The sequence below is a fragment of the Hippocampus bargibanti genome, linkage group LG04 (genome assembly GCF_051943395.1).
Source record: "Hippocampus bargibanti isolate YZ-2025 linkage group LG04, ASM5194339v1, whole genome shotgun sequence".
Lineage (NCBI taxonomy): Eukaryota > Metazoa > Chordata > Actinopteri > Syngnathiformes > Syngnathidae > Hippocampus > Hippocampus bargibanti.
Window position 1 is genome coordinate 17,432,458 of NC_142737.1, and position 27,244 is coordinate 17,459,701.

The 27,244-nt window shown below is 41.0% G+C and overlaps 1 protein-coding gene across 1 annotated transcript; it reads left to right on the forward strand.

The window, feature by feature from the left end:
- Positions 1-338: 338 nt before the first annotated feature.
- antxr1a (ANTXR cell adhesion molecule 1a) lies at positions 339-26,637 on the forward strand. Its single transcript, XM_088994467.1, has 18 exons — positions 339-792; positions 2,702-2,773; positions 2,851-2,922; positions 4,994-5,075; positions 5,230-5,263; positions 5,558-5,637; positions 6,053-6,121; positions 8,372-8,452; positions 9,123-9,183; positions 9,278-9,376; positions 12,088-12,157; positions 12,242-12,320; positions 13,877-13,972; positions 14,661-14,702; positions 16,304-16,399; positions 16,471-16,638; positions 17,329-17,409; positions 25,483-26,637. Exons 1-18 carry the CDS (start codon positions 638-640, stop codon positions 25,870-25,872), a joined length of 1,827 nt encoding a protein of 608 aa, XP_088850593.1. The 5' UTR covers positions 339-637; the 3' UTR covers positions 25,873-26,637.
- Positions 26,638-27,244: the final 607 nt, after the last annotated feature.

Below are 27,244 nucleotides of genomic sequence, written 5' to 3' on the forward strand. Positions count from 1 at the left end.
CTGTCTCATATCGGAGGATTTTGAAAACTGAAAGGGGCATTTTTTGATGAATTAAAATTGTGATACAAATAAGTATGTAAAAAACATCTGCAGTGTATTTGAATGGTTGCTAATACCATTGGTCTACAATAAAATACCGCAACATTCACAAATTACAGACGTGCATCAGTGTGGCCGTGGGTCACATTGCTTTTATGCTGCACCACCTCTAGGGGGCAGAATGTACTAATTGGAGGGAGAGCTCCCATTGTCCCGCACCCTTTACTTATAAGGCAGAGCGGGGGAGAAAACTTGTCAATGGTGGGAGTTAATAAATTAGAGGGTCGCTTGTTGGCAAGGTCATTCTGTGAACAAAAAAGCTCAAGTGGGAGGTTGTGATTCTAGAAGGCCTTTGCATCATCTTTTTTTGGATCCATTTTCCTGAGAGAGCTCTCATTTCTCCCTCTTCTCATCTACACTTCTTGAGTTACACTTCTGCTTTGGATGATTACCGTATTTATTTTGGATTCAGCCGCTGCCTGTGAAGAACTAGAATAGGGGTCGTCAAGGGCAACTGTCTTGGCTCCATCTTTATTGACACTTTGAAAGAGGTGCTCTTATTTTTCACCTTACCTGTGTGGGATTTACAGATGGAATAATGTCTTCATATTGGAGTAGAAGACCGTGGATTCCAGCTTTGTTTGCTGCCAGTCTGATTGTTCCTTTTGTTCACGCTGGATCTGACCATGACAGAAGATTGGCAGGCTCGTCCTCGTGCTATGGAGGCTTTGACCTTTATTTTGTCTTGGACAAGTGAGTTGAACTCTATTGAACAAATAGTGAGGAAGGAGAGAATGGATTTGTGAAAAAAAAGTTTTTTTTAATGCAACACATGAATTCATTCAGCAAAGCATTGACAAACACAAACATACAATCCAATATGCAGAGCCATGAATTTGAAGCATATTTGTGAGTGAGATTCTTCATACTGTACTTTTTATGCTTGTTGTCATGGAGTCTGTTGAAATGCGACCAGTATGGACCCTGCTGCCATGCCATGTCAGCAGTGTTGATGAATTGGTATTGCAATGGTGTCACCGGGTCCAAACTATATTTCAGCACAATACGCTGTATATCCACATATGTTCACCATTACTCGCGTAACACCTTGTTGTGTTTGCTCTCATCAACATAACACAGACCAGATGGGGGACCCAAAAGAAATGGGCAATATTGAACATGTGCAAAAATAACAGGCAAATGATTTAGGGAGGCATGCACTAAAGTCACATAGGACAGTTTATTGGGTAGACTTGCACAATCTAATGTGATTCACACCAAACCTGCTGCTAAAAATTCTACCTTTAAAATAATAATAGAAGCTGTCAGTGTTTGAAAAACACTCACTATATTGTGGTTTAGAGTGGCATGAAACCAAACTCCACTAAAATGAGACGCGCTTCATCATGGACAGTCTACCACCTGAGACTAATCAAAATACCTTTGGTGAATAGGTAATGCAGAAAATAGACTTAACTGGCAGCCTTCATTGACACGCACTTAAGAGATCTTCGCAAGAAAACAGAGTTGCCGCATCAGGGACATCTGTGGCAGTTCAGAACATCAGTCTATCTTCAAAGTTAAAGTAGTCGACCCTCCACTTTAATACATTTCCATGTATTAATCCTCTTAGTACTTTTTAAAACAAGTAGGCCACCGAGAAGCACAGTATCTTTGTTGTATTAATGTGTGGAAGGTGGGATGTGTGACTTGAGTGTATAACCAGACATGCCAAAGCATAAATGGATATTCACAGTGCATGTATGTGAATCGTGCATGTGTCAGAATTGATGCAGATCGAACATTCCATTTTGAGGGTTAACAGAGGGCAGGATATCACTATCTCATTTTAGTGTTTTTTTTTTGCATCGTATTTCATTTTGGATCCAGTGAACTTAGAGCAACCATGCCCTCCACCTGCCCTCACACAGTATTCGCCTCATCATCTCTTGCTGTCTTCACAGCCTATCTTTCATTGGCTACAGATGTTTTAATGTTTCAGCCTGCTGTCTTGGCCTTTTCATACTGGAACTTATGTCATACCAACAATGGAAAAATAGGTGTTTGATATGGATGAGGCGGAGGATGAGGAGGAGGGGGTGAGGAATCCAAGTTGATAAAATCAAAGTTTAAACAAGGACATCTCAAGTGATTTGGAGATACAAGCATGTGCATTTGTTCTTTATTTCATATTCTGCTATACAAGATCTCTGGTAACATCCTGAATGGTGAATGGTTTCCTTTTGCTTTCTGATATGTTAAAAAAATTGCACAGAATGCAGAGGTCTTTGTTGGAGTTGTGCTTCAACCTAATACTGGAAAACCATTAGAGAAAAAACAGACACTAAAAGCTAAGGTTCAGCATGAGGACGTATAAAAGAGAACAAAAATGATGAGCAGCAACACTGAACTTATTGTGATCACAGGGTGGTATACACGATGACTTAATGTGCGATCATTTAGCAGATCGAAATATTTAATTGTGGGTGTATTATAAAGATGTTTGCAGTAACTTGAGCAGAGCTTAAATAGCGTCCTCCATTATGAAAAGGCGGCTTAAAGCTCCAAACTGTTGCTGATTTGCTTCTGTGTAATACTGCTTTTAATTTAAAAAGCTTTTCTCTTTTGTTTTATGTAACTAAACATGTGGTGTTTTTGGTAGATCTGGGAGTGTGATGGACCACTGGACTGAAATCTACCATTTTGTTGAGCATTTGGCTCATAAATTTATCAGGTAAGCGAATCAGTGTTATGGAATGGAAAAACTTTCAAGAACCTGATCTAACACACTTTCATCCTACTATGCTTTAGTCCACAATTACGGATGTCATTTATCGTGTTCTCCACTGAAGGGACGATTTTAATGAGCCTGACAGAGGACAGGTGGGTACATATGACCTATTTTGGGATTATTATTATTTTTGCTACCCGAACTGGGATGTGTAGACTTTATATCCACTATATTTTCCTTTCATCTCTTTTGATCATAGATAACAGTCAATAATACAACTATAGTTGATATATTGACTGTGTTCATTAGTCAATATATATAAATAAATAACGTAACTAAAATACTGTTGTATTCAAATTGTATGAATAATTCTGCGGTTGGGTGCTCTTTTTAGGGCTTAAGCACATAACCTCCAAACAATTTTTTTTGCCGGGGTCCACTTTGTAGTTACAGTTTGCTCGCGGCGGGCCGTTATGAATTAGGGGATGTCATAAGAATGTTTAATCCTCTCCACATATTACATATAGAGTGCACAACAAATTAATGAGTAACTAATTTTCGAATGCAAAGTAAAAAATAATGACTGTTATTGTGGTTTATATGGGATAATTTTCAATTTTGGTCGAATAAAATGATGTGACGGGCCAGATTTGGCCCCCAGACCTTGACTTTGACACCTGTGCTCCAAAATATGCTCCGTGCACATGCCTAGTCTGCATCTAATTTGTTCCCCTAAATGTTGTCCTACTACTGTACTACTTTATCCACCTGGCTCACTCTATGGCAGGGGTGTCAAAGTCATTTTTTGCTGCGGGCCACATTGTAGTTATGGTTTCCTCTCGAGGGCCGTTATGAATTTGGGGAACCCATTAGAATGTTTAAATCCCTTCAAATATTACATATAGAGCACACAGCAAATTAATGAATAACTCGTTTTCAAATCTGAAGTCATGAATAATGACTTTTATTGTGGTTGACATCCAAAAATATGAAATTTTGGCTCAGATTTTAGCAATCATCATGGAATTAAACAAGTTTGATTTGCTTTCGCGGGCCGAAAAAAAATGATGTGGCGGGCCGGATTTGGCCCGCGGGCCTTAACTTTGACACCTGTGCTCTATGGCGTCTATGCACTTGAGGCAGGAGTAATTTCCTTAAACTGACTGCTTTTAGAATTATGATAGTTTGGCATATATTACTTTCATTAAACAAACATGCAATGGCAAATCTACGTCACAGTATAGCTTTGACAATTTCGGACTGGCTCATCTGAGTTTCCCTCAGATTGCAAAACCAAGATGACTTTGTGCATGGTTATGTTGGCACATAATGATTCACATTCAAGAGTACACAATATGTGGGCCATATCCTTTCAGCGACACTGCAGCCATGCAGTGGAACGCCTCAAAGGCTTCTCCAGTTGGATTCATAATGATACATAATAAAGCACTGGTACATAAAACCCAAGACTTGGAATTACAAATAGCTAGAAAACACTATGTTTGGAACGAAGGTGTTTTGATTATCACACAAACTTGGCTTATAAGGATATGCAATGTTAGCATGAAGCTAGTTGGTCCTGACTCCACACGCTTTGTTATAATCGCTCTCCCTGATATTGATGTAAATGCCCTCAAATTGAAGCTTAAAGTCTGGAGTGAAAGCCCACCTTTTTGTTTAATTTTAAAGCCACTGTGGTTGTGTTTGGAGCAAGGGTACCAGGTAAGATTCCAGCTTCGACCTTTTGTGTGGAATTTGCATGTTCTCCCCGTGCTTGCATGGGTTTTCTCTTGGTCCTCAGGTTTCCTCCCACATTCCAAAAACATGCATGGCAGGTTAATGGGACACTCTAAATTGTTTTTAGGTGTGAGTGTGAGCATGAACGGTAGTCCTTTTCTGTGTGTCCTGCAATTGGCTGGCTACCAGTTCAGAGTGTCCCCCGTCTCCTGCCCCAAGACAGTTGGGATAGGCTCGCGAGAATGAAGCGGTTTGGGAAATAAATGAATGAATAACAATTACAAAATAATAGTCAATAATACTGCAGTAAACATCATTTACTTTCTTTTTACCCAATTATACAAGATATGTACAGTTGATTTTTCAAAGACTCAACGTAAACCAAACGAAACACGGTGAGCACAAAGTCGAGATATGAATTGAACCCTGGATAGCGTCAACCACTCATCTGTCATATATCAGGTTGTTTTGTGTATGCCACCTCAGAGAGCGTATCCGCAAAGGTCTGGAGGAGCTCCAGGGAGTTCATCCAGGAGGGGACACCTTCATGCACGAGGGCATCCTGAGGGTGAGCTATGGCGTTTCTCTCTCTTCACTCTAAGAGTGAAGAGTTGTACTCTTCATATAACATAAACAACACACATTGGACCCACTAAACAGGGGTTGACTTCCAGCACTGTGTGGTTGTTTGACAGCTCATTGTCTTTCTATTTGCTCCATAGGCCAGTGAGCAGATATACTATGGAAACACAGAAGGTTTGTATTGTGAGATTGTACCCAACTTTGTCGTGTCAAAGTTTTACCAGTAAAACTATTCTCATATTCAAAATTCAAGAGTCAGAGGGTCTCTGAAGCTTTTAAGCATGTTTAATGTGAGGACTCATTAAAAAAATTCTGTCAGTAAAAGTGAAAAAGCATTGTCTTATCTCCATTACCCTTCCTCTATGCTCATAAGTGGGGCTTCCCCTTGAAATCGGACACATTTTTCTCGATAAGCAAAGATAATACATTTATTCTTAAAGGATTTGATCATATGGTTTACATCCACAGGTTATCGCACCGCCAGTGTGATTATAGCTCTGACAGATGGAGAGCTGCATGAGGATCTCTTCTACTATGCCGAGAGAGAGGTCAGAGAGACAAATATAGGCTTCTACACTAATTGCAAGCAGGTGAAACATTTGCACCACTAACCCCATTAAATGGCGCCACTTTGGCGCTCTGAACATCCTGCTGTTTACGGCTCTAAGTAAACGCTTCTGTAAGAGCCAATGCAGGTGAGCTATGTTGGACTTTGTTGTGCATGTTCAAACTAAATCCAGCTTGCCAGGATATTAATTGTCCTTCATGAAATCAATGATTTATCTTTGCAAAATAGTCCTTGGTTGTTGCATGTTTTGTAAAGCATGTAGCTGGATGACAAAATTCAAAGCTGTCTAGTTGTGTTTTGTAAAATGTTGTAAAATGCTAGGACGTAACTGAATCAGTGTGCTTCACGAATTTTTTTTTTTTAATTTGTGTTCTCAATCTTTGCCAACCTGACAGGCCAATCGCTCCCGGAGCCTCGGGGCCACCGTTTACTGCGTTGGGGTCAAGGACTTCAATGAGACTCAGGTGGCTTTTTACATCACCTTTAGTCCATATGTCTGAAACATGAAAAACATTCCACATTTGTCATAGTTTGAAGTCAAAGCCATTAACTACTTCACACTGTAGTGTAATGTGTAATATAGGGGTTCCTGTTTTTTTTCATATAATATTTGAATGATCAAGCTGACTAATATTTTGCTTGACGATTCCAATCAAAAGACTAAACTTACAGGATATAATAATAATATCACAGAATAAAAAACATTGAGATTTTTGTATTTGTATAAAAACAAATAAGGGAGGTAAAACAGATCAAAATAGAATACTCCTTCTGTCTTTTTCAACTGCAACGTTTCTTCTGATTATGTCATACATTTTCAGTGGCCACATAACCTGTGCACAACTGTAAAAAAATTAAAGCATGTGCCTGCATACGAGTATAGTATATTATACACCGGAGTGACCAATTGGGTAACTCAAGGTCTGATGCCCTGTGTGTGCCTACTTTTGGATTGGATTGGATATGCCTTTATTAGTCTCACAGTGGAGAAATTTACATTTCACAGCAGCAAAGTGATGAAAGGAATGAAAGTAGAAAAACAAAATATATGAGCTGCTGGAAAGGCAGCCACTCTCGCGGCGCCATATTGAAGTCAAAAGAACAAAAAAAACTAAATAACAAATAATATGACAGCATACAGACAATATGACAAAACAAAAACACAGACATTCATTCTTCAGGACTTGCTGTACCCTCTTTGTGATGACATGAAGCAGTTCTAGATGAAAGAGGAGAGGATCAAAGCGTCTTTCCACCAGTGGATCAGGGACATCATAGTGGAATGTGCACGTCGACTACAAGCTAAATGTTGAAAGCAAACACGCAGCTGTAGCATCCATTGACGAAAAGAGATTGTCTCACATCTCCTGTTCCACATAAATCTGCTTCAATTCCAAGCCGCAACAGTTCCACATACGCATCGGCGCTCTGCGCTGACGCTCCTTTCTTCTTATCGCGGGTTCCTCAAGCCATCCATCCATCCAGCCGCAGACTGTCCAGCAGCACTGACCTTTCCGCTAAGCAAAGCGGGGCTGTGAAGATGCTGCCCATTACAGGCGCAAAAAAGCACAATGGCCCCTTTGGTGTCCAGCTAATGAGAGCACTTGCTGAGGCTGCCTACTCGGGCGCCATCTTGGACTCCTTTGACATACAATTTAAATGATCAGCTCAACATCAATCTCTGCAGGATCCCTATAATGATCCAGAACATTTGAATTGTTTGTGTTGAAATGGGGGGAAACATCTCAAACATGCAGGATGGGGGCCCTCAGAGACCAGAATTAGAGACCCCAGAATTTGGAAATCTGGACAGACAGGAACAAAAAGTGAGAAAGCAAATCACTGCTCAATACGTCGATTGCGATCGACTAGTCGATCTCCAAGGTACGATTGGTAGATCGCATGACAAGGTGATGTCGCATTGTCATTAACTGACAGTATACAAATAAAGTAGAGTTATTTGGTATAAAAACTAGACCTCAGCCTATCAGCCATCCCTTCAGATGATTGATACACCGGACAACCAATCGGACGACATCTCATTATTAGGTACACTGTGTGTGCTCAACCAACGCCCCTGGTAGTAGTTGTTAATTACATCCTAATTTTTGCTCTGGTTTTTCCTCTTAAACATAAGAGAGTATAAAAATGAGTGGGGGAGCTGGGCGAATTCAGAAGGAAAAAAGTATCACTGTAGCCGTTGAGTAAAGAGGACTGAATGTGGAGACGTGTTTATTCCAACGGATAACGAGTGGATCTAACTCAAACAGAAAATGCAGTGAAATACGTATATGTAACATAAACCGGCCCTCTCCCGTGCACCTGCTGGGTGAGTGGCCTGGTCCTAGTGCCAGCCAACTCACTTTCATATCGAATGGGAAGACAACTTTTAGAATTGCGTTGTCTCATCTGTCAGTTAGCAGAGTGAACTCAGGTAATGGCAAAAATGTATATACAGTAATTATACTGTGTTGCGCAACATATGCGGTTACACATCAACATAAGTTGCAAAAATCCTCAGAATGTGTGAGCACTCCTTCCCTCAAGTAACATTTCAAGGATCATGATGAAAGTTAAATGGGTATCATTTTCATAATTGAATGATGTTTTATGTGTGAATATGATATACAAAGTAAAGAGACAGCAATCCAGCATGTATGTGGGTGAATTTGTCAACATCTGGCTCACTTGTGTTTTTCATTGCTCACTTACAGCTGGCAAAGATTGCTGACAGTAAGGACCACGTATTCCCCGTCAATGATGGATTTGAGGCTTTGCAAGGGGTCATTGATTCCGTAAGTATCACTCTATCCACACAAGCAACATCTGTATGGAAAGAAGCGACACGGCATTGTCGGCCCACAGGAAATCACCTTGAAATACAATACCTCCCTCCATTCTATGATCTCTGAGTTAGACTCATAAGAAAGCTTACCAGACTTAAAGGACTATAAGATTCATTTAAGCTCTTGCATCAATGAAACTCTCCCTGGGACACAATTACAAATAAGTACAGTATATATATATACAGTATATACTATATTATTTGCTGTGACTGTTTTTGATCAGCGAGGACCATGTTTGACCAAATAAAATCAAATAAATGACTGCGTCTCTTGTGACCTCACTGTTGTCACGAGATATAAAGCAGTGTGTCATGACAACTGGGTTGCCTTTCGATAGGTTGGCCTTCTCATTTGCAGTGCATTATCATCTCATTTGAATTTCAAGGAAGCGAGTGTGTTGTTGTAGCTGCCCAGTACATTTCAAAACAGTTGAAGTAGCAATATTGTGTCAACAAATACAGCAGTGCCACAAGTGGATGCTGAAATTTGCAATGGGACAGGAAGCAAGAGATTAGCATAAGGAAACATTGACGTTATAAAAATATAGAGGATAATGCCAAGTTATTCCTCTTTAAGACTTCCATATTGATGTTCCTCCCACCCCCACTCATTTCCTCAGATCCTGAAAAAGTCTTGCATTGAGATTCTGGCAGCCGAACCTTCCAGCATCTGTGCGGGAGGTGAGGAAGCAGCGTTTCCCTGCATGCTGATAATCATAAACTTGGCCACCAAATGTTGAGGTGACATTTTGTGTTTTCATTCCTCCTCCCACAGAGTCCTTCCAGGTTGTAGTGAGAGGAAATGGATTCCTTCATGCTCGCAATGTTGAGAAGGTCTTGTGCAGCTTTCGTATTAATGACACCGTGACTAAAAGTAAGTGAAACAAATCTTAACTAATTCACTACCGGACGATGTGCAAAAATGCGTCCACTTCAGTGCCAGGGTTTTTGTGATTTTCACTCAAATTTCAGGACTCACAGAATATTGAGCTTTAGGACTAAATTAACATTAAATACAGCGTTACAAACCTGACAGTCTGTCCTTTCATCAGAAAAAAAAGAGTTAATGCCTAAGTCATATGGGTCTGGAGTCATCTGAGGTTGAAATGGGGGCGCTGTACCAAATACAATACATACATATTTATTTATATAGCGCTTTAACAACAGCTGAAGCTGTAACAAAGCGCTATTATGGACAAAAGGCAATGCTACCCCCTTGTGGAAGGGAAAAACATTGCCAGAGGTCTGACCAGCGCTTTTTCGACGCCCTCCACAGGAAAAACCAGAACCCCAACAAATTTGGGAATGGCGCTCCACGTCGCATTTTTAAATTCCTGAATAAATTCGGGAATGGCAGAATAAGGTGAAATTCAAATGACCAACATGTTTAATTTTCTGGGTATAGTTTACGCCGACATTGTTTTTATCTGAGATTATGACAAATACCTCTCACGCGTTAAGATGTACCGAACTGTAAATACCAATATCTTGTATTGTTACACACCATCAAACACTTTTCCATTCAGGTCGGTCAGGATTGGAAAGGGAGAATATTTGACTCTTATCTTGGATCTCATTTTAATATCGAGATGAAGTTTAAATTAAAAGTCTTGTGCTCAGTTGGGAACCTGGATGATCAAAGTCAGGTGCCAAGTTTACTGCTTTTGCTATTTTATGTGAAAACAGTAACCAGTGCCACACATGAAACAAGATGTTTAAGTTGCCTTTAGGCTACCAAACAATTTCTCCACAGTTTTAGCGGCTGGAGTCCTTTAATGGTTGTGGAAACCACTTCCTACTGTGCACCCCACAGCTCAGTGGGAAGTGCTGGTTTAATTTACAAAGAAAGATCAAACATTTCTGCTCTAGCGGGAAAACTGGTAAAGGTGACCTGTTTTCTAAAGCTAGTTTATGTTGCATCAAGATGATGGATATACAGGTTTCATGATATGGGTAAATATTTCTCGGAGATCACATTTATTTCTCTGTTCTAGGGGTGAAACCCAGGCTATATTCTTACTTTGTGCCTTTTGTATGTTCTTGCTATCCTTGTGTGGATTATTCCCAGATTAGGTTACCTCTAGGTTAGCAGCTCACTCTGATGTGAATGTGAATAACGAGGCCCGGTAATTTGTTGGTGACCAGTTAAGGGGTGTACCGCACTCACCCCAAGTCAGCTGTCGTTGGCTAATATGTTAAAGATACATTACAGCTATAGAAAGCGTATGGATGGAACGTCCTTCCACAAAAACGTGCATACCTCTTTAAGAAAACAGCCCATTAAACTGTTTCCGCAAAGTATACAGTTGTTCAAAATGCATTGCTACAATTGAAGTATCAAGATAGAGGGAATCTAAACCACACCCCTGACACAATATATGACAGTATTTCGCTATGATTTTTACCACTTCACTGAACTCCATTTTCCTTTGTTAATCGATTACGCCTTGGTAGAGGTTTGTGCTCCACCGAGTGACATTTTAATTAATGTATGTATGCTCATTTCAGAACATCTAGTGGTACTAATTTCGCACAGACCTTTAATTATTTTTTTTCGATTACCATTACCTGTATCTTTATTATGAAACGTGAATTGCCATCACGGACCACTGCACTGTGAATGAAGAGCAAGGCTTGGAATCCAAACATTCTTCCAAAAAGGAGTTTGGTGCAATTCTGGAGGCTCGGGGAATCAAATCCTGTCTGCTCTTCACTGGATTTGTGGGGTTACTTGTGAGAAGCCACCCTCCCATTCCTCCAGTTTCAACACTGCTTATCCTAAATTGAATCCCGGGGGTTCGCTGGAGCCTATCTCAGCTGAATTCGGGCTGAAATGGTCGCCCGTCAGTCGCAGGGCACCGACAGACAAACGGTCATTGATACCCACATGCACACCGTCACCCAAAGAGAACCAATCTGAGCATATCACGACACCATCAATGACCTCTCAAGAAGCCACCGAGTCCAATTTACAGTATCTCTCATTAATGGATAACAAAGTGGATCCAGGGATGAATTTGGAGCAAGATCATATATGATCTGGCACTGTTTCTGTTGTGCTTGTTTCTGGCCACATAATTTTCTTATCCCTCCATCCCGCATAGAGTTTCAAGAGTGGATCAGCCACGGCCCATGCGTCTTTCGTGTTGATTTCCTCACTTCTGGGGTATGCGCTCCCCCAGCCAGAATAAACATGGTGGCCTGGTCACAGTGCTTGTTGGAGCTGTTTCCCAAAATCCAGCTGGAAACGGACAAGACCTAGATTTGCCTCAAAAACAAAAGCTGACCATTTTGCTGAGGTGTTTCTATGAGAGACTTTGTTCCCTTAATACTGAAAACACTTGTTTTGATTTTAAGGGAATGTATTTCTCAGAAATTTGTGAACTGACTTCTTGTGTAAGCCACTACTTTTCCTTGAACATGTTCCTGGAGTCCGCTCTCCTCTTGCCCAATATTCATTCACTTACTGTGGTATCTTGTTGTGAACAACAAATCGATTTCAGAAAAAAAGTTATTTTCAGCGGAGAACACTAAAATGTTTGACTCATGTTTAGGTATTTGAAACGTTTCCATTTTTGTCTCTAGTGGTCAAACCTTTGATAGTGGAGGATACATATCTTCTCTGCCAGGCACCTGTGCTTCAAGATGAGGGAATGTCAGTAAACCGTCGCACCCGCTTTTGTTTTTCTCACAATGGAGCCAGCATAACATTTGACTCATTCTCTCATTTCTTTTACAGGGCAGCAAATCTTTACGTCAGTATGAACGAAGGGCTCAGTTTCATCTCCAGTTCCGTCACCATTACAACTGTGAGCTGTGTGAGTACATCATGACACAAAAAATGTCCTGTAACATTGTAAAACCTGAATTACACATACACACACACACACACACGCACACACACACACACACACACACACACACACACACACACACACACACACACACACACACACACACACACACACACACACACACACACACACACACACACACACACACACACACACACACACACACACACACACACCAGTGTCAAAACTGTCATCATAATTTTTATTAACTCATTCACTGTCAGATGATGTGCAAAAATATGTCCACTCCAGTGCCAGGACTCACTCAAATTGCAAGATCCACAGGATATAGAGTTTTAGGGCTACATAAACATTCAATGCAGTGTAACAAAACTTTAATCAAAAAAGAAAAAAGTTTATGGTTATCTACTTTGGCTCTAGTTATCTGCAATGAAAGAGGGGGCTGCTGTACAAAAGGCAAATGCTGCCCCCTCGTGGGAGGGAAAACAGTGCCAGAGGTCTGACTGGAGTTTGATTCTCCCCCCCCCCCCCCCCCCCCCCCCGTCCCCCCAGCAAGAAGATCTAAACCCAAACAAATTTGGGAATGGCACTCCACGTCATGCTTTTCAATTACCGAATACATTCGAGAATGGCAGTCAATGAGTTAATTGTAACCTTCAACATTTTTTTCTCATATGTTTAACTGACATGCTATTGCGCTGTTCATTGTATTTTGTACATATTGCATATTTGTAGTTCAGATATAAAACACAGTTCTCTAAACACATATGACACAATGATACATATGACACATATGATATGTCAATGACATATTTGGAATTGCTCCGCAAATATTGAAAACATGGCTAACTACAAACAATAATCTGACATCAAACAACTAACTCCAACTCACCTCAGTGCCTTGGACCCAGTGAACATATTGTGAACAGTGAACACTTGACCGAAAACCCCAGAGGCACAATGATGGACTAACTGCGTGTCTTGCTGCTTTTTCTCCTTCGATTTGACCCAAAATGAGAAGCAATTGCACTTCAATCAACCACGTGTGTGGTTGTGCGGGTTCACTTTCAAAGCTCATAAACTTTTCCACTACCCAAGAATATTGCCTTTAAGCTTGTGGTAATGGAATGTAAGCAACAAAATGCTAAAGAATGAATGACTCTGTGTCTTTGATGTTATATTGTCTTTGTGTTGTGATTTTTTTTTTTTTTTTTTGTTCTTTTGACTTCAAGACGGCGCCGCGAGAGTGGCTGCCTTTCCAGCAGCTCATGTATTTTGTTTTTCTACTTTCCTTCCTTTTATTACTTTGCTGCTGTGAAATGTAAATTTCTCCACTGCGAGACTAATAAAGGCAAATCCAATCCAATCCAATCCAATCCAACAATGCCATTCATTGCTTCACATTGTTTATTTCCAACTCTCATGACTAATCGATGACACGTTGGCCTTTTTAAATTAGAGACAAATCAAGTTGAGTCACTGAAGGAGCAAGAAATAAAAGGTTACCATCTTTATAATACTAGAAGTTGTGACGCTTGTTCTGTGTTGATATGTCACAGTCTGATGGAACCATTTTGGCCGTTACTCTGCTCATCCTTATGTTGCTGCTTATCTTGGCTCTTCTATGGTGGTTCTGGCCACTCTGCTGCACTGTGGTGAGTCCAACCTCTCATATGAATTAATATATAAGTCATCATCTTTCATAATTTTGTTTTTTTACAACGCGGCTACCTTTACGCGCGCTGTTTTTATCCATTCAATGGCATTCAAAGTCCATGCGTGTCTGTTTGGGAAAATGATGCTGAGTTACCATGGAGAGTCATTCTTGCTCCAGGATTTGGAAAAGGATGGAGGAAAATCACAAATAAGAAAAATCAGGGTCACGCATTTAATTTGCAGGCTTTATTTAGTTTAGAATCAAACTGACAGCTCATCTGTAGATGGTAAAAATGACACAGAACCACACACACAAGAGACGCGTGCGGCGCGTGCCAGCCAAACTAAACGATACGTGCAATGTGTGATCACATATGCTGCTACCATTTCAGCTTTGTGGCAATCTCAAACGATGCACATCTGAAATTATGAGAAAATAATGCCTACATTACACACAGAGGATATTGTTGCATAAATAAATAAGCAAACAAACAAATGTCGCATTTTTGGAAGCTCAATTTCGCCTGAAAAATATGGAAGGCAGATTTCTAGGTCAGTGCATTGCTCATCTCAGTGGACAAAGCATTTCCTAAGCCATGGGTGGAGACAACCAAGTTTTCGAAACACTTTGATGACCTTATCTGATGTGTAATGATTTTCTCCTTCCATGTGTTTATTGCTTTTCAGATCATCCATGAGCCACCACCACCTATTGTGGAGGAGAGTTCGGTAGGAGCGCCACTCTTAGCGATTCAAATGACTCCCTGTCAGTGTTTAGTTTATTTTGACATCTGAAACCTCAATGACCAAGCGCTCTCATTCTCTCTCGCCTTGGAATGAGTCTTAAACAATCTCAAATGTGTTGAGAGTTGATGCCCTCCAATATTAACAATGAAATTCAGACTTTTCTAAACATGCCACGTTTATGGCTGTTTTTCATTTATAGCTATCCCACATTCTGTTTGCAAGTACAGCCGGCCAATAATTCACTAATAACCCATTGCGTTTGTTTATAGTAATTATACTACTGATTGGTGAAATTGATTGCCTTTGCGTGCTTGTCGGACGTTTGTCGACTTGACAAGATGACAGATTATTAGTCAGAAGGAGAATAGATTACAAGGATGAAACATCATGTCAATTTACTTTTGAGCTTCTGTGTTATTTCCTTGGATATGTCAAGCACTACAGACAGACAGACAGACAGAAAACCCAAAGACATTGAATGACATCGAAAAACTCATTCACTGCCATTCATGAATTTATTCAGGAATTGAAGATATGACACAGCACCATTCCCGGGTTTTGTTTTTTCATGCTTGGGTGCCGATAAAGCGCTGGCCATGGCCTCTAGCAATGTTTTTCTTTTCCACAAAGGGGCAGCATTTCCCCTTTTTCTATGCTAGCGCTTTGTTCCAGCTTCAGCTGTCAACCACTTTTACACACTCTTCTTTGGAGTGAAAACATTGCTGCAGTGAGGGACTCAGTAATACATTACATTTTAAGCGCCAGTAGGACACATCTTTTTGGGTCACCCACCCAAAAGAGGAGTGTGTAAAAGTGATTGACAACTTTGTCAGACGAGAACACGTTTGCTTGCAACGAAATCGTGGACATTTGGAACACATCTTGGGAAAGCCATAAATTGACGAATAATTGACAGAAACAGCTGAAGCTCTGGTGAATGGTCTTCCATAAACTGAATAATATGTGGTTGTAATTTGAAATAAATAGCTTTTTAATCAAAGCCACAATTGAAATTTTCATGGGTACTCATCTTTTTGGGTCATCCTGACGGCCAACCTCATTTCAAGCTCATATAACTCCAGACCCATATCATTTAGGAATTAACTCTTTTTTTCTGTTTGTGTATGTAATCCTAAAACTCGATATTCTGTGGTTCCTGGAATTCAAGTGACAATGACAAAAACCCTGGCACTGGAGTGGACACGTTTTTGCACGCCTGGCAGTGAATGAGTTAAACACTACGTGGGTACTATGTAAGACAATAGATATCTGTACATGGTGTTCTGGTCACGAGCCACAACATTCGGTACACCTGTGCAATAGAATGTTTGTTTCCCAGATTCTACCCTTAGAAAGTTAATCTGGCATAGTTATTGTTTGCAGATGTGTAGTCTGTTATATTTTGATTCTTCTATTTACAATTTATACCAAAATGTTACTCAACATGTTGGATTTGTACACTGCCGCCAACTGTAACCGCAGCAACGAAGATATTTTGACAGGCTTCATTTCAGATCATGAAGCCAGTGAAATGGCTCATTGAAATCCTCGCCTCATTGAGCTTGTTTGTCAAAACCCAACAGGATGATGAAGACGATGACATACCAAAGAAGAAATGGCCAACTGTAGACGCTTCCTACTATGGAGGACGAGGAGTCGGGGGAATCAAAAGGATGGAGGTGAGAACAGAGGGTGGAAATACACCACCGTCAGACTCGAATTCCATCAACAGCAAAGTGATCTACGTTAGGTTCGCTGGGGTGAAAAAGGCTCCACAGAAGAAGGCGCGAAGCTGGAGAAGGCCAAAAACGCCAAAGTTAAGATGCCTGAGCAGGAGTTTGTGCAGTCCCCCACGCGCGTTCTCAACAATGGCATGCAGAAACCGCTTGGACCACACAAGTGGTACTCTCCCATACAGGTACATCAGTGAATGCTCTGATAATCACTAACTTTGAGAAACTTCAACTAGATTCAGAAGCACTTGTACATTTCAGACCAGGGCGATAGATATCCGTTTCTGCGTTATACATATGCAATCTGATCTAATGAAATGTGACAAAGATCTGATTATGATACATTTCCACAAGACTAAATGCCAATTGAGATCAGAGCCACATGGATGAATATTTGCCACTTCCCACACATAAAAAGACCATTGAAAGCAGCCGTTTGCATGTTGGTATGTGGATAACACAAAAGATCAATGTTAAACAGCTGCAAGCCATGTAAGTAGAAACATTGCCGAGATCTGTGTATGAATGCGACACAAAACATATTGTAACACGGCTGCTTTGATGAAGGTCTTCCAACACTGGCTTCGAGGAGTGACACTTCATTGCCGTTTAAAGGAGATTGTTAATAGAAATAAGCCTCCTGTTGGATTGCCCTCTAGAGAGTAGGGCTGCGCGACTTGCATTTTTGTGAGGTGGGGGGGGGGGGGGGGTGCAGCTGTTTTTCCTCCCTTTATCGTCAGCATAGCTGTTTTGTTTGTCACTATGAAGAGAAGCTGCATAGATGGATGAAGACGACTTTGACATATTCTGTTGGGGAAAATGGACAGAAATCACGTGTCATTGAGATTAGCATTTGATCTGCTTTGTTTCTATAGAACAAGCTGGACGCATTGTGGGCCCTTTTAAGGAAAGCCTACAACCGCGTGTCTGTTATGAGACCTCATCCAGGTGATAAGGTAAGATGAACACAAAGTGAACAGATAATGTCAATCGGTGTGTGAGAGATTGCATTAAATTTGCTCAACAAGACCCCTTATGTACCCTGAATTGGAGAACACAGTGCCTCCCCCCCAAACATTATTGAACCATGCCACCCATTTTGACTGTGAACATTTTTAAAGCACACCACCAAACTATATTTTTGCCAAAAGTACACATACATCAATCAATAAAACTAATTTGAAAACACACTGGACCAAATATATATATATATATATATATATATATATATATATATATATATATATATATATATATAAAGTATCGTTATATCGATATTCAAGGGAGTCTGAAAAAATATCGATATAACCGGGACTATCGATATATCCGACCCTGTTTGCATGTAATTTTCTCCGTGCGTGCATAGAAATAGTATCGATATAACCGGGACTATCGATATATCCGATATCGAAATAACGAGACTTTACTATATATATATATATATATATATATATATATATATATATATATATATATATATATATATATATATATATATATATATATATATATATATATATATATATATATATATTATTTATCAATCAATAAAACTAATTTGTATGAGTTGTTCAACTGAGGTTTTTGGCAATATTAGCACAGGTGTTCAGCATGCCGAGATGTTGACAGGAGATTAGTATAAATGACAGACCAGTATTTTAGCAAGATAAACAACATGATCATGTATGACGTGTCAAAGTCAAGGCCCGGGGGCCAAATCTGGCCTGCCACATCCTTCTATTCGGCCTTTCTAAAGGAAATCAAGCATGTCAAGTTCTATGATGCTAGCTCAAGTCCAAACCAAAATGTCAAACTGTCATATAAACCACAATAACAGTCATTATTCTTGACTTCAGATTTGAAACCTGGTTATTCATTAAATTGATGTGCGCTCCGGATGTTATTAGTGGAGGAGATGAAACAATCTAATGGCTTCCCCAAATTCCGAGAGGAAAACATAACTAGAATGTGACCTGTTGCAAAAAAAAGTTTGACACCCCTTAAAATGATAACATAATAACTTAAACCATCCACAGAAGCAATCGCTGTCCTCGAAAGGGTGTTCCAAACAGTTTTAGGGACCTCAAGGAACCACTGACCTCAATTTGAGAAATGTTGCAAAGAGAGAGAGAAAGAGAGAGAGCCCCACGGGTGAAACGACTGTAAATTGGGAGTTAACCTTCCTCTTGCGTCTGGACGGCTGCAGTGAGAATTCATGCAGGGAAGAAATGTCTGCTGAAGTCATCATAGGAAAAAGCCAAATGTGATTTCCCGATGGCGAGCTGCGTAATAGAGGCGATAACGGTTCACTAGACTGTTGGCAGTCAACGCGCAGTCTCATGGGGTGGGATTGGCACAACATAACATTCAACCATCTCTGTTGAGGTGAAATTGCCCTATCCCCTTCCAAAAAAAGTGAAATAACATTTAGGGTTTTTGTTGTCGTTGTTGTGCAGGTTCGTCTTGCCAAGACTTCATGTTTAGTGTTAACAGTAACATGCAAGGTTATCCACACAAACGTTCATTGAGGAGCATTTTGTTATACAATACAATACAATACAATACATATTGATTTATCTAGCGCTTTAACAACAGCTCTAGCTGTAACAAAGTGCTTAACATGGACAGCCTCCATATACAGGAAATAAAGCACCACAAATACAGTAGAAAGCATCAGGGAGTGAAACCAAGATCAAGTCGGAATCATGCTGAGTCGAATGCCAGAGTTTTACATTGTCCAGTGATTACTTGAACAGAAACCTTTTCACTGCATTGATCCGCACTGCACCCAGACTTGAGACAGTTGTAAACTCCTTACAGATTCAGGTTTAATTAAAAAAATTGCTCCTCAAAATCTTTACCGGGATTTGCAGCAAGGTTTTGGCGCATTCGCCACCTGCTCATAAAGTGGATGGAAATCCATCCATCCATTTTCTGTACCGCTTATTCCTCGTTTGGGTCGCGGAGGGTGCTGGAGCCGATCTCAGCTGTCTTCGGGCATGAGGCGGGGGACACCCTGAATTGGTTGCCAGCCAATCGCAGGGCACACAAAGACATACAACAGTCACTCTCACACTCACACCTAGGGACAATTTGGAGTGGTCAATCTACCTGCCATGCATGTTTTTGGAGTGTGGGAGGAAACCGGAGGACCCGGAGAAAACCCACGCGGGCCCGGGGAGAACATGCAAACTCCACACAGGGAGGCCGGACCGGGACGCGAACCGGCAACCTCTGTACTGTGAAGCCGTTGTGCTCACCACTCGACTACCGGGCCGCCCTGATGGAAATCAAGTCTTTATTTTATTTTTTGCAAACTAATAGCAAGCAAAATAGTAAAATAAGTCATCTAAATCGTTCTATTCAGAGTGATCATTTTCATGCAGCCATGGGACATTACATCAGTTTGACAATCCAGGTTGTGTTATTGCTGCCTTTACATTTTTATAGCCTTTACATACACATACGAACGTGATGTATGCCAGCCGCTTGTTTATTTTGACAAAACCGTGTCAGGTGGCACACAGCTGTGTTTATTCTCAAGTCTGACCGGGAGTGTGGAACAATGTGAGTCATTGCTTCGTCACAGGTGTTTCTCATTTAACGCACAAGGACAGCAGAGGGAATGGCACCAACAGCTTTCAGGGGTACTATTTTAATCTTTGTTGTTCATTGTATATACGCTCATGTCCAAGTAAGAGGGTATGTCAAACAATTTTCAGAAAATACACACTAAGACATGGCCAAACTAAATGCAAATCCATTTGCGGCGGGAGGCATTTTGTCCCCAGAACAGAACGTTCTATTCGTCTGTTTTGGACAGACGCTGATTTTTGGGAGGTTTTTGTTTAAGGACACATTAATTAAACATCCCTAACTGGGTTAAGAATATTTCAGGAGGTAAAATAACAAAGCCACAGTGTAGCCAACCCTTTTTTTGTCAACAGACTCTTTAATCTGATTGTATTTTTATAGCAACTCCACTACTTTGTGCACAGTCAGAGAACAAAGTACCTACAGGCACCCATTTCACCAGCAAGGGTGGAAATGTTTGGGGATGGAGAACAATTATAATGAGTAAGGACGGAGGGATGATGACAGAAAAAGGTAGCCAGGTCGCAGACAGGCAAAATAGATTGAAGTGCTCATCTCTGCTGATTTTAAAATATGACACGAAAACAACATCCTTGAAATGATCACATCCATGTGTGTAGATGTTATTGAAGAAAGTCAATGTACGATGGAAATTCCTAGAAGAGACCAAATTATGCAACCAACTCCAAGATTCCACTCATCATGATATCATTTGATAAATCTGTGATGAGTCAAAGATCTTTTGGTAACATTTTGTCCGAGTGGTTGACGACTACATTGGGCACTCCTGTCACAATATGATTTTGAACGCACACACACTCCAAAAATGGAAACAGATGTGAAACATTAACTTATAGCGGTGTCAAGTATTTTTTTTCCCCCACAAAATTAAATTTGTACTTTAAAGGACAACCGACGTCTCCGGACAAGTTGTGTCCATAATTTGTAAAATCACCTGAAATGACTTCTACTGAGCATATTTTACAAAGATTCCACGGCATATAGCTATATTTTACATTTTAAGACTTGCGCTGAATATTCAGGAAGTCCTGTTTTCGAGTTGGTGAAGATTCCTGACGTCACGTCACGTCAGGAACGCCGCTGACCGAGAAAGCGACACACAATGCATTTTGGGTACTTTGTTTGGTCTGAAAACTTCGTGTTGATCCGTGTTGATGGCGAAATTAGAAGGAAAACACACAAATAACGCGATGGTGAATCGTTTTGTGTTGCACCAAGACTACTATTTGATACTAGTTGACACAAATTCCCAGCAGACAAATCAGCCCATTTGAAAACTCGCCATTACCGGGGGTTATTTTTAAGTAGTTTTGGGACACTTTAAGGCATTTTTATTGGTGTTTTGCATTTGACTAAAAATATCAGCCTGCGTGCTTTGGGTATTTTATATGCTCTGAAACGTTTTTCTGGTGTCAGTTAGGAAACAAAAAAATGGTGTTGGTTGTCCTTTAACTCATTCACTGCCAGACGATGTGCAAAAATGTGTCCACTCCAGTGCCAGGGTTTTTGTCATTATCACTTGAATTCCAGGACCCGCAGAATATTAAATTTTAATACGACATAAACATTCAATGCAGTGTTAGAAACCTAAGATTTTCTTCTTAAATCAGTAAAAATAGTTAATTCCCAAATTATATGGGTCTGGAGTTATATGAGCTTGAAATGAGGGCAGCTGTCCAAAATACAATGCAATACATACATGTTCAGAATCAGAATCAGAAAACCTTTATTCGTCCCACAATGGGGAAATTTGCAAATGTTGGTTTCTATAGCCCTTGAACAACTGCTGAAGCTGGAACAAAGCGCTAACATGCTGAACCCTTGTGGAAGGGGAAAAACATTGCCAGAGGCCATGGACAACGTTTGATCAACACCCAAGCATTAAAAAACAAAACCCGAACAAATTCAGGAATGGCGCTCTATGTCATATTTTCAATTCCCGAATACATTTGTGAATGGCAGTGAATGGGTTAATTGTATTTGCATTTTTTCTAAGTATAGATATTAAAAAAAAAAAACTCCTGACCAAAAAAAGCTCAACTTGCTGCATGAAACAAATCGGTTCATTTCTCTGCTATGTCCCATGCTCTCAGTGGGCCTCTCATGCAGTACAATTCATGAGAACGAGAAGACCCTTTTTTTATTAGCTGCGAATTTAAAAAAATGCCTTTGTTTGAATCTGCCACGTTACAACCACTCACAGGGGTCAGCTCCCCCCACCCCTTGCCCAAAAAAAATGAACAATCTGTTGATGCTTTCTAAAATAAGCTCACACTACGTATTTTCGGGTCTCATATGACATGCATGAAGTGTTTCAAATGGCGAATTTCTGTTTGATACCGAATTATACAACCCCAGGAAGTTTTGGTTAAATGAAACCAACATCCAACTTCCTGAGTTTAAGTGAGTCTCTTCTGTTAAGCGATCTCCGGGGGTATTGGAGAAAGAAGGGAAAAAAAGCTTTCTTGAGGACTTGCAGCAAACGGGCTGCTCTGGTTGCAATTAGGATCCTCCCTTTTCTAACTTGCCCTAAATGAATGCTGCAATGGGACTAACAGGATCCATCCATGACAAATGCAATGTCAGGACGTCTCCTACCGGACTGGAAAAGATCAACCGCGTGTTTAAAAAAATATATACACTGTATATGTTGGATAGACATTCCATACTTTGTCCCTTCTTGTGCAGCGAATTTTTTTTTTAGTTTGTTTGTTAATGCACTTTTCAACTCAACCGTGCATACACATTCCATTTGAATTGAGATATGATTGTCACTGTCTCATCAATGGGCGAAATGGTAATTCAGTGGAAATCTCATTGGAAACTGTTCTTCATATCACATGAATCCTGGCTGAATCAAGAAATGTTGGTGGGAAATTGTATACACTCAAGGAGGCAAATAAACCAAGTTACTCTACTTACTTACTCTACTCACTAATTGAAAGCAGGTTTCTGCTTCTCATCAACACACCATTAAACACCATTAAATGCAACACACACACACAAGGTATATGTTGCCCCGAGGAGGAAACCATCGACTAAAGACCCAACTTGTCAGCAACAAAACTTTAGAAACCAAAAACAGACTTCTTATACGTATATCTTCACTAACTCTATTGGGATTTATATCACCAAGAAGAGACATCACAGTATGATTAATCATGCACCCTTTAAGACATGGGTGTCAAAGTCATGGCCCGAGGGCCAAGTCTGGCCCGCCACATCATTTTATTCGGCCCACAAAAGCAAATCAAGTATGTCAAGTGCAATGATGCTTGCTAAAGTCCGAACCAAATTTTCAAATTGTCATATGTGAACCACATTAACAGTCATTATTCTTGACTTCATATTTGAAAACTAGTTATTTGTTCATTTGTTGTGCGTTCTGGATGCAATGTGAAGGAGATGAAACATTGCAATGGCTTCCCCAAATTCATAACGGCCCTCGAGATGAAACTGTAACTTCAGTGTGGTTAGATGATGTCAAACCCGGTGTCAAACTCATCTAAAACTGTGTCAAACTCATTTCTTTAGATGATCTTGTTCTGTAGCCACAAAGGGACATAAGTCTTCTTGTGCCGGTCCCAAGCCCGGATAAATACAGAGGGTTGTGTCAGGAAGGGCATCCGACGTAAAAGCTCGGCCAAAACAAACATGTGGATCAAACCTCTAAAGATGGAGGACACTGATTTGCTGTGGCGACCCCTTGAAAGGAAAAGCTGAAAGGAAAAGAAGAAGACACCGTTTTAGATGATAACATGCTAGTTTAAACCATTCACTGACCTTATCACTGTCCCCGAAAGGGTTCAAATAAAAAGTGTTCACATAAAAAAAAACATTACAAACGAGGATGATGGCAGTTTGTCCTACCTTTTGACGTCCTTCCAATTTATCATGAACAACAAATAGAATGACCCAATACTAAGTTGTTGGAACAGAAAACCTTCTAATGCCAAGGTGACCAACAGGTGTGCCACTGTAGGAGGACCCACACAGAGCCACCTGTTGCTCCCAAACAAATCAACCATGACACAATGACTTGATTACATCGTGAACAGATAAAATGACTGTTCTCGTAGCCTCAGAATTAGTGATGGTAATTATTTTATTTAAATGATGTTCTGGGGTTTTATAAACTCACTTAAATATCGTGAAAGATGTATATGCCCAGTATATTGTATTTTGGACAACCGCCCTCATTTCAAGCTCATATAACTCCAGACCCACATAACTTAACTCATTTTTTCTGATGAAAGAACAGACTTTAAGGCGCAGGTGTCAAAGTCAAGGCCTGAGGGCCAAATCTGGCCCGCCACATCATTTTATTCGCCCTGCGAAAGCAAATCAAACTTGTGAAATTCCTTGATGCTTTCTGAGGTCCGAACCAAAATGTCAAATTGTCGCATGTAAACCACAATAACAGTCATTATTTTTACTTCAAATCTGACAACTAGTTATTCATGAATTTGTTGTGCGCATTATATGTAATATGCGGAGGGGATTAAACATTGTAATGGCTTCCCCAAATTCATAACGGCCCCCGAGAGGAAACCGTAACGACAATGTGGCCTGTGGCAAAAAAATTAGTTTGACACTTTTGGTCTAAGGCAGTGGTTCTTAACCTGGGCTCGATCGGTGAGTCAGTCTCAGGGGTTCAGTGGATCCTCCGCCACAGAGGTCCACCCCTCAGTCTAGACTGCAGTTAGTAGGCACAGTCATTGGAAGAGGGGTTCGGCGAATGAGCATCTGAAACTGGTGGGTTTAGGTGCCTCCAACAAGATTAAGAACCACTGGTCTAAGGTTTCTGGTGCTGTATTGAATGTTTATGTAGTCCTAAAACTCAATATTCTGTGGGTCCTGCAATTTGAGTGAAAAATACAAAAACCCTGGCACTGGAGTCGACACATTTTTGCACAGTCTGGCAGTGAATTAGTTAAAATAAAAACAATGAATAGACTTCCTGTGATGATTTGCAATTATTTGCATTTCTCGAGCAAATGGTTAAACCAAAGTCTAACGTATGAGACTTCATTGGGCTTTCCTGTGTGGTGGTTTCTCGTGAGCATTTATAGTCAATCGTGTTTGAATTGGACCACAATCCTGCATTTCTCAGCAACATGAAAATGATTGGGTCGACATCATGCTGAGCTTTGGACACGTGCGCAAACTCTTGCGCTGATGCACTCCAAAACAATGACAGCCCCTTCCCTCTTTTGATTTCCTCAAACATGAATAATATGCGCTGAAAGTGAATGGTACAAGTAGTCAGTAGTTAAATAGAAATCCATATTTAACTCATTGACTCAAATGAAAAAGATTTCAACTTTTCTGCTTTTATAGGCCTGTTGAATCGACACTAAAAGTCATCGAGCTGCACTGTAAAAAGTCACATCTGGTCCACTTTGTCGCTTCAGGGCCGTTGCATGAACTTCATTCGGATGAAGTCGGCGCCTCCTCGCTACCCCCACTACAACCCGCCGCCCATCTACACCCCTCCAAGCAGGAGTCCACCCGCACCGCAGGGCACTCTCCCGCCAACCCCCTGTGGCCCCCCGTCCTCCCCCCCGTTTTCGGCGACGCTGCCCTTACTGCCTTCAACGCCCTCCGACGCGTCCCTCTCCCCTCCGTCCACCCCCCTTTATTACACCCCGCCTCCCAAACGGGCCTTCCCCACCAGCTCTTTGCACACGCTCGCCGAGCCGCCGCCCCTCTCGCCCTCCGCCACCTTGCCCCCGCCGCCTCAAGGCCCCGCCCCGGGACGAGCCCCGCCCCCAACCCGCCCGCCGCCACGCCCTGGCCTGTAGCCGGGAATCAGAATCGGAAAGCCTTCGATCGTCCCACAATGGGGACATTTGAATGTGAGAATCCCAGCTAGAAATGGAAGCGCGTGGCCATGTCTTATTGTGTCTGCAGGAGAGCAAAGCCCAGCAGGCTGCGGCCCACCTGCTTTGTGCAGAGGACAACGAGGAACTGCTTTCCGCTATTTGTCCACACTGTCTTTTGGACACATCTTCGCCAACGGATGCTTGAATTATTGACCTTGAATCATATTCATTTTCCCGCAGGGAGTTTCAAGGGGCCACTCCCTGTCCAGCTGAGAGATGATAGACTCACTCGTGGGGGTGTGCTCCTATAGTGATAAAACAACTCCAACCGCATCATGCGGAATCCGACACACCCTTGAGTTTTGAGATCAATGCAACCTGAGCAGCTTCATCTATCCTTTCACCATAGCGGTTGTCTTTCTCGGGTCAAGGGTGTGTTTGAATATGTGCCGGTCTTTGGTGAGCACAACGTCGGATAGACTCGGATGCTGGACTGCTTGGCTTGCTTCATTGGAAAGACAAAGATTTTTTTTTTCACACTCACATTCTGACCCCTCTGGAAATATTGGCGTCAGTTGTATAATTGCATGTCATAATCTTTGTACAATTTTTATTCTATATTTGGTCTTATCGTTTAAGCACCCACGTGGGTGCGTGTGACCAGAGCCTGTCTGCGATTGGAGAACTTGTTTTATACTGCTTATAACTTGTTTGTATGAAGCTGTTGTTTTAATAAAAGTCTTAAAACAATCATTCCTACTGTGCTAATTTGAACGCCAGCATTGATAAATCATGTGATGTTTACCATTGATTTGTGCGTCACATGACATGTAAAACAGCTGTTGTGATGCAAACGGGTGACCTGAGTTCTGGGGACGAAATTATTTCAATCGGAATGACACAAAAGTCTTCATGTAAACCAGTGGCGGCCGTAGATTTCATCGCTAGGTGTGGTGTGACTTACTACAAGTCTACTAGAGGGTACCATTAGCCAGGAAATAACTGACCGACCTTTCTTCATAATGTCATTTTTTTCCCTTCAAAAGGTTGTCTTGAAAATGGCTTTCACAGTAAATCTGCAACCAAATCATGACTTCGCCTTCAGCTATTGTGGCTTGACAAAACTGCTACGAAATCAACATAATATATTTGCTTATGCAGCTCACTACCAATACAGTGTGCTAGCTCTAGCCAGTGGCCAGTATGCTCTGATCACCACCAAGTGATACTATGATTGGCTAGTGACTGGCCAATCATGTGACTAGTTAATCATAGTTTGCAAAAACTCTTGAAGTTGACCAGTGCCTTCAAGAAGGCGTTGGTACCCCTTTTGGGTTGCCAACTCAAAATC

Excerpts from the sequence above, each read along its gene's own strand:
- antxr1a (XM_088994467.1), top strand. The coding sequence starts at position 638 with ATGTCTTCATATTGGAGTAGAAGACCGTGGATTCCAGCTTTGTTTGCT. Across the intron at positions 5,638-6,052 it reads TCTACTATGCCGAGAGAGAG|GCCAATCGCTCCCGGAGCCT; the intron begins GTCAGAGAGACA and ends CCAACCTGACAG. Across the intron at positions 9,377-12,087 it reads TAATGACACCGTGACTAAAA|TGGTCAAACCTTTGATAGTG; the intron begins GTAAGTGAAACA and ends TTTTGTCTCTAG.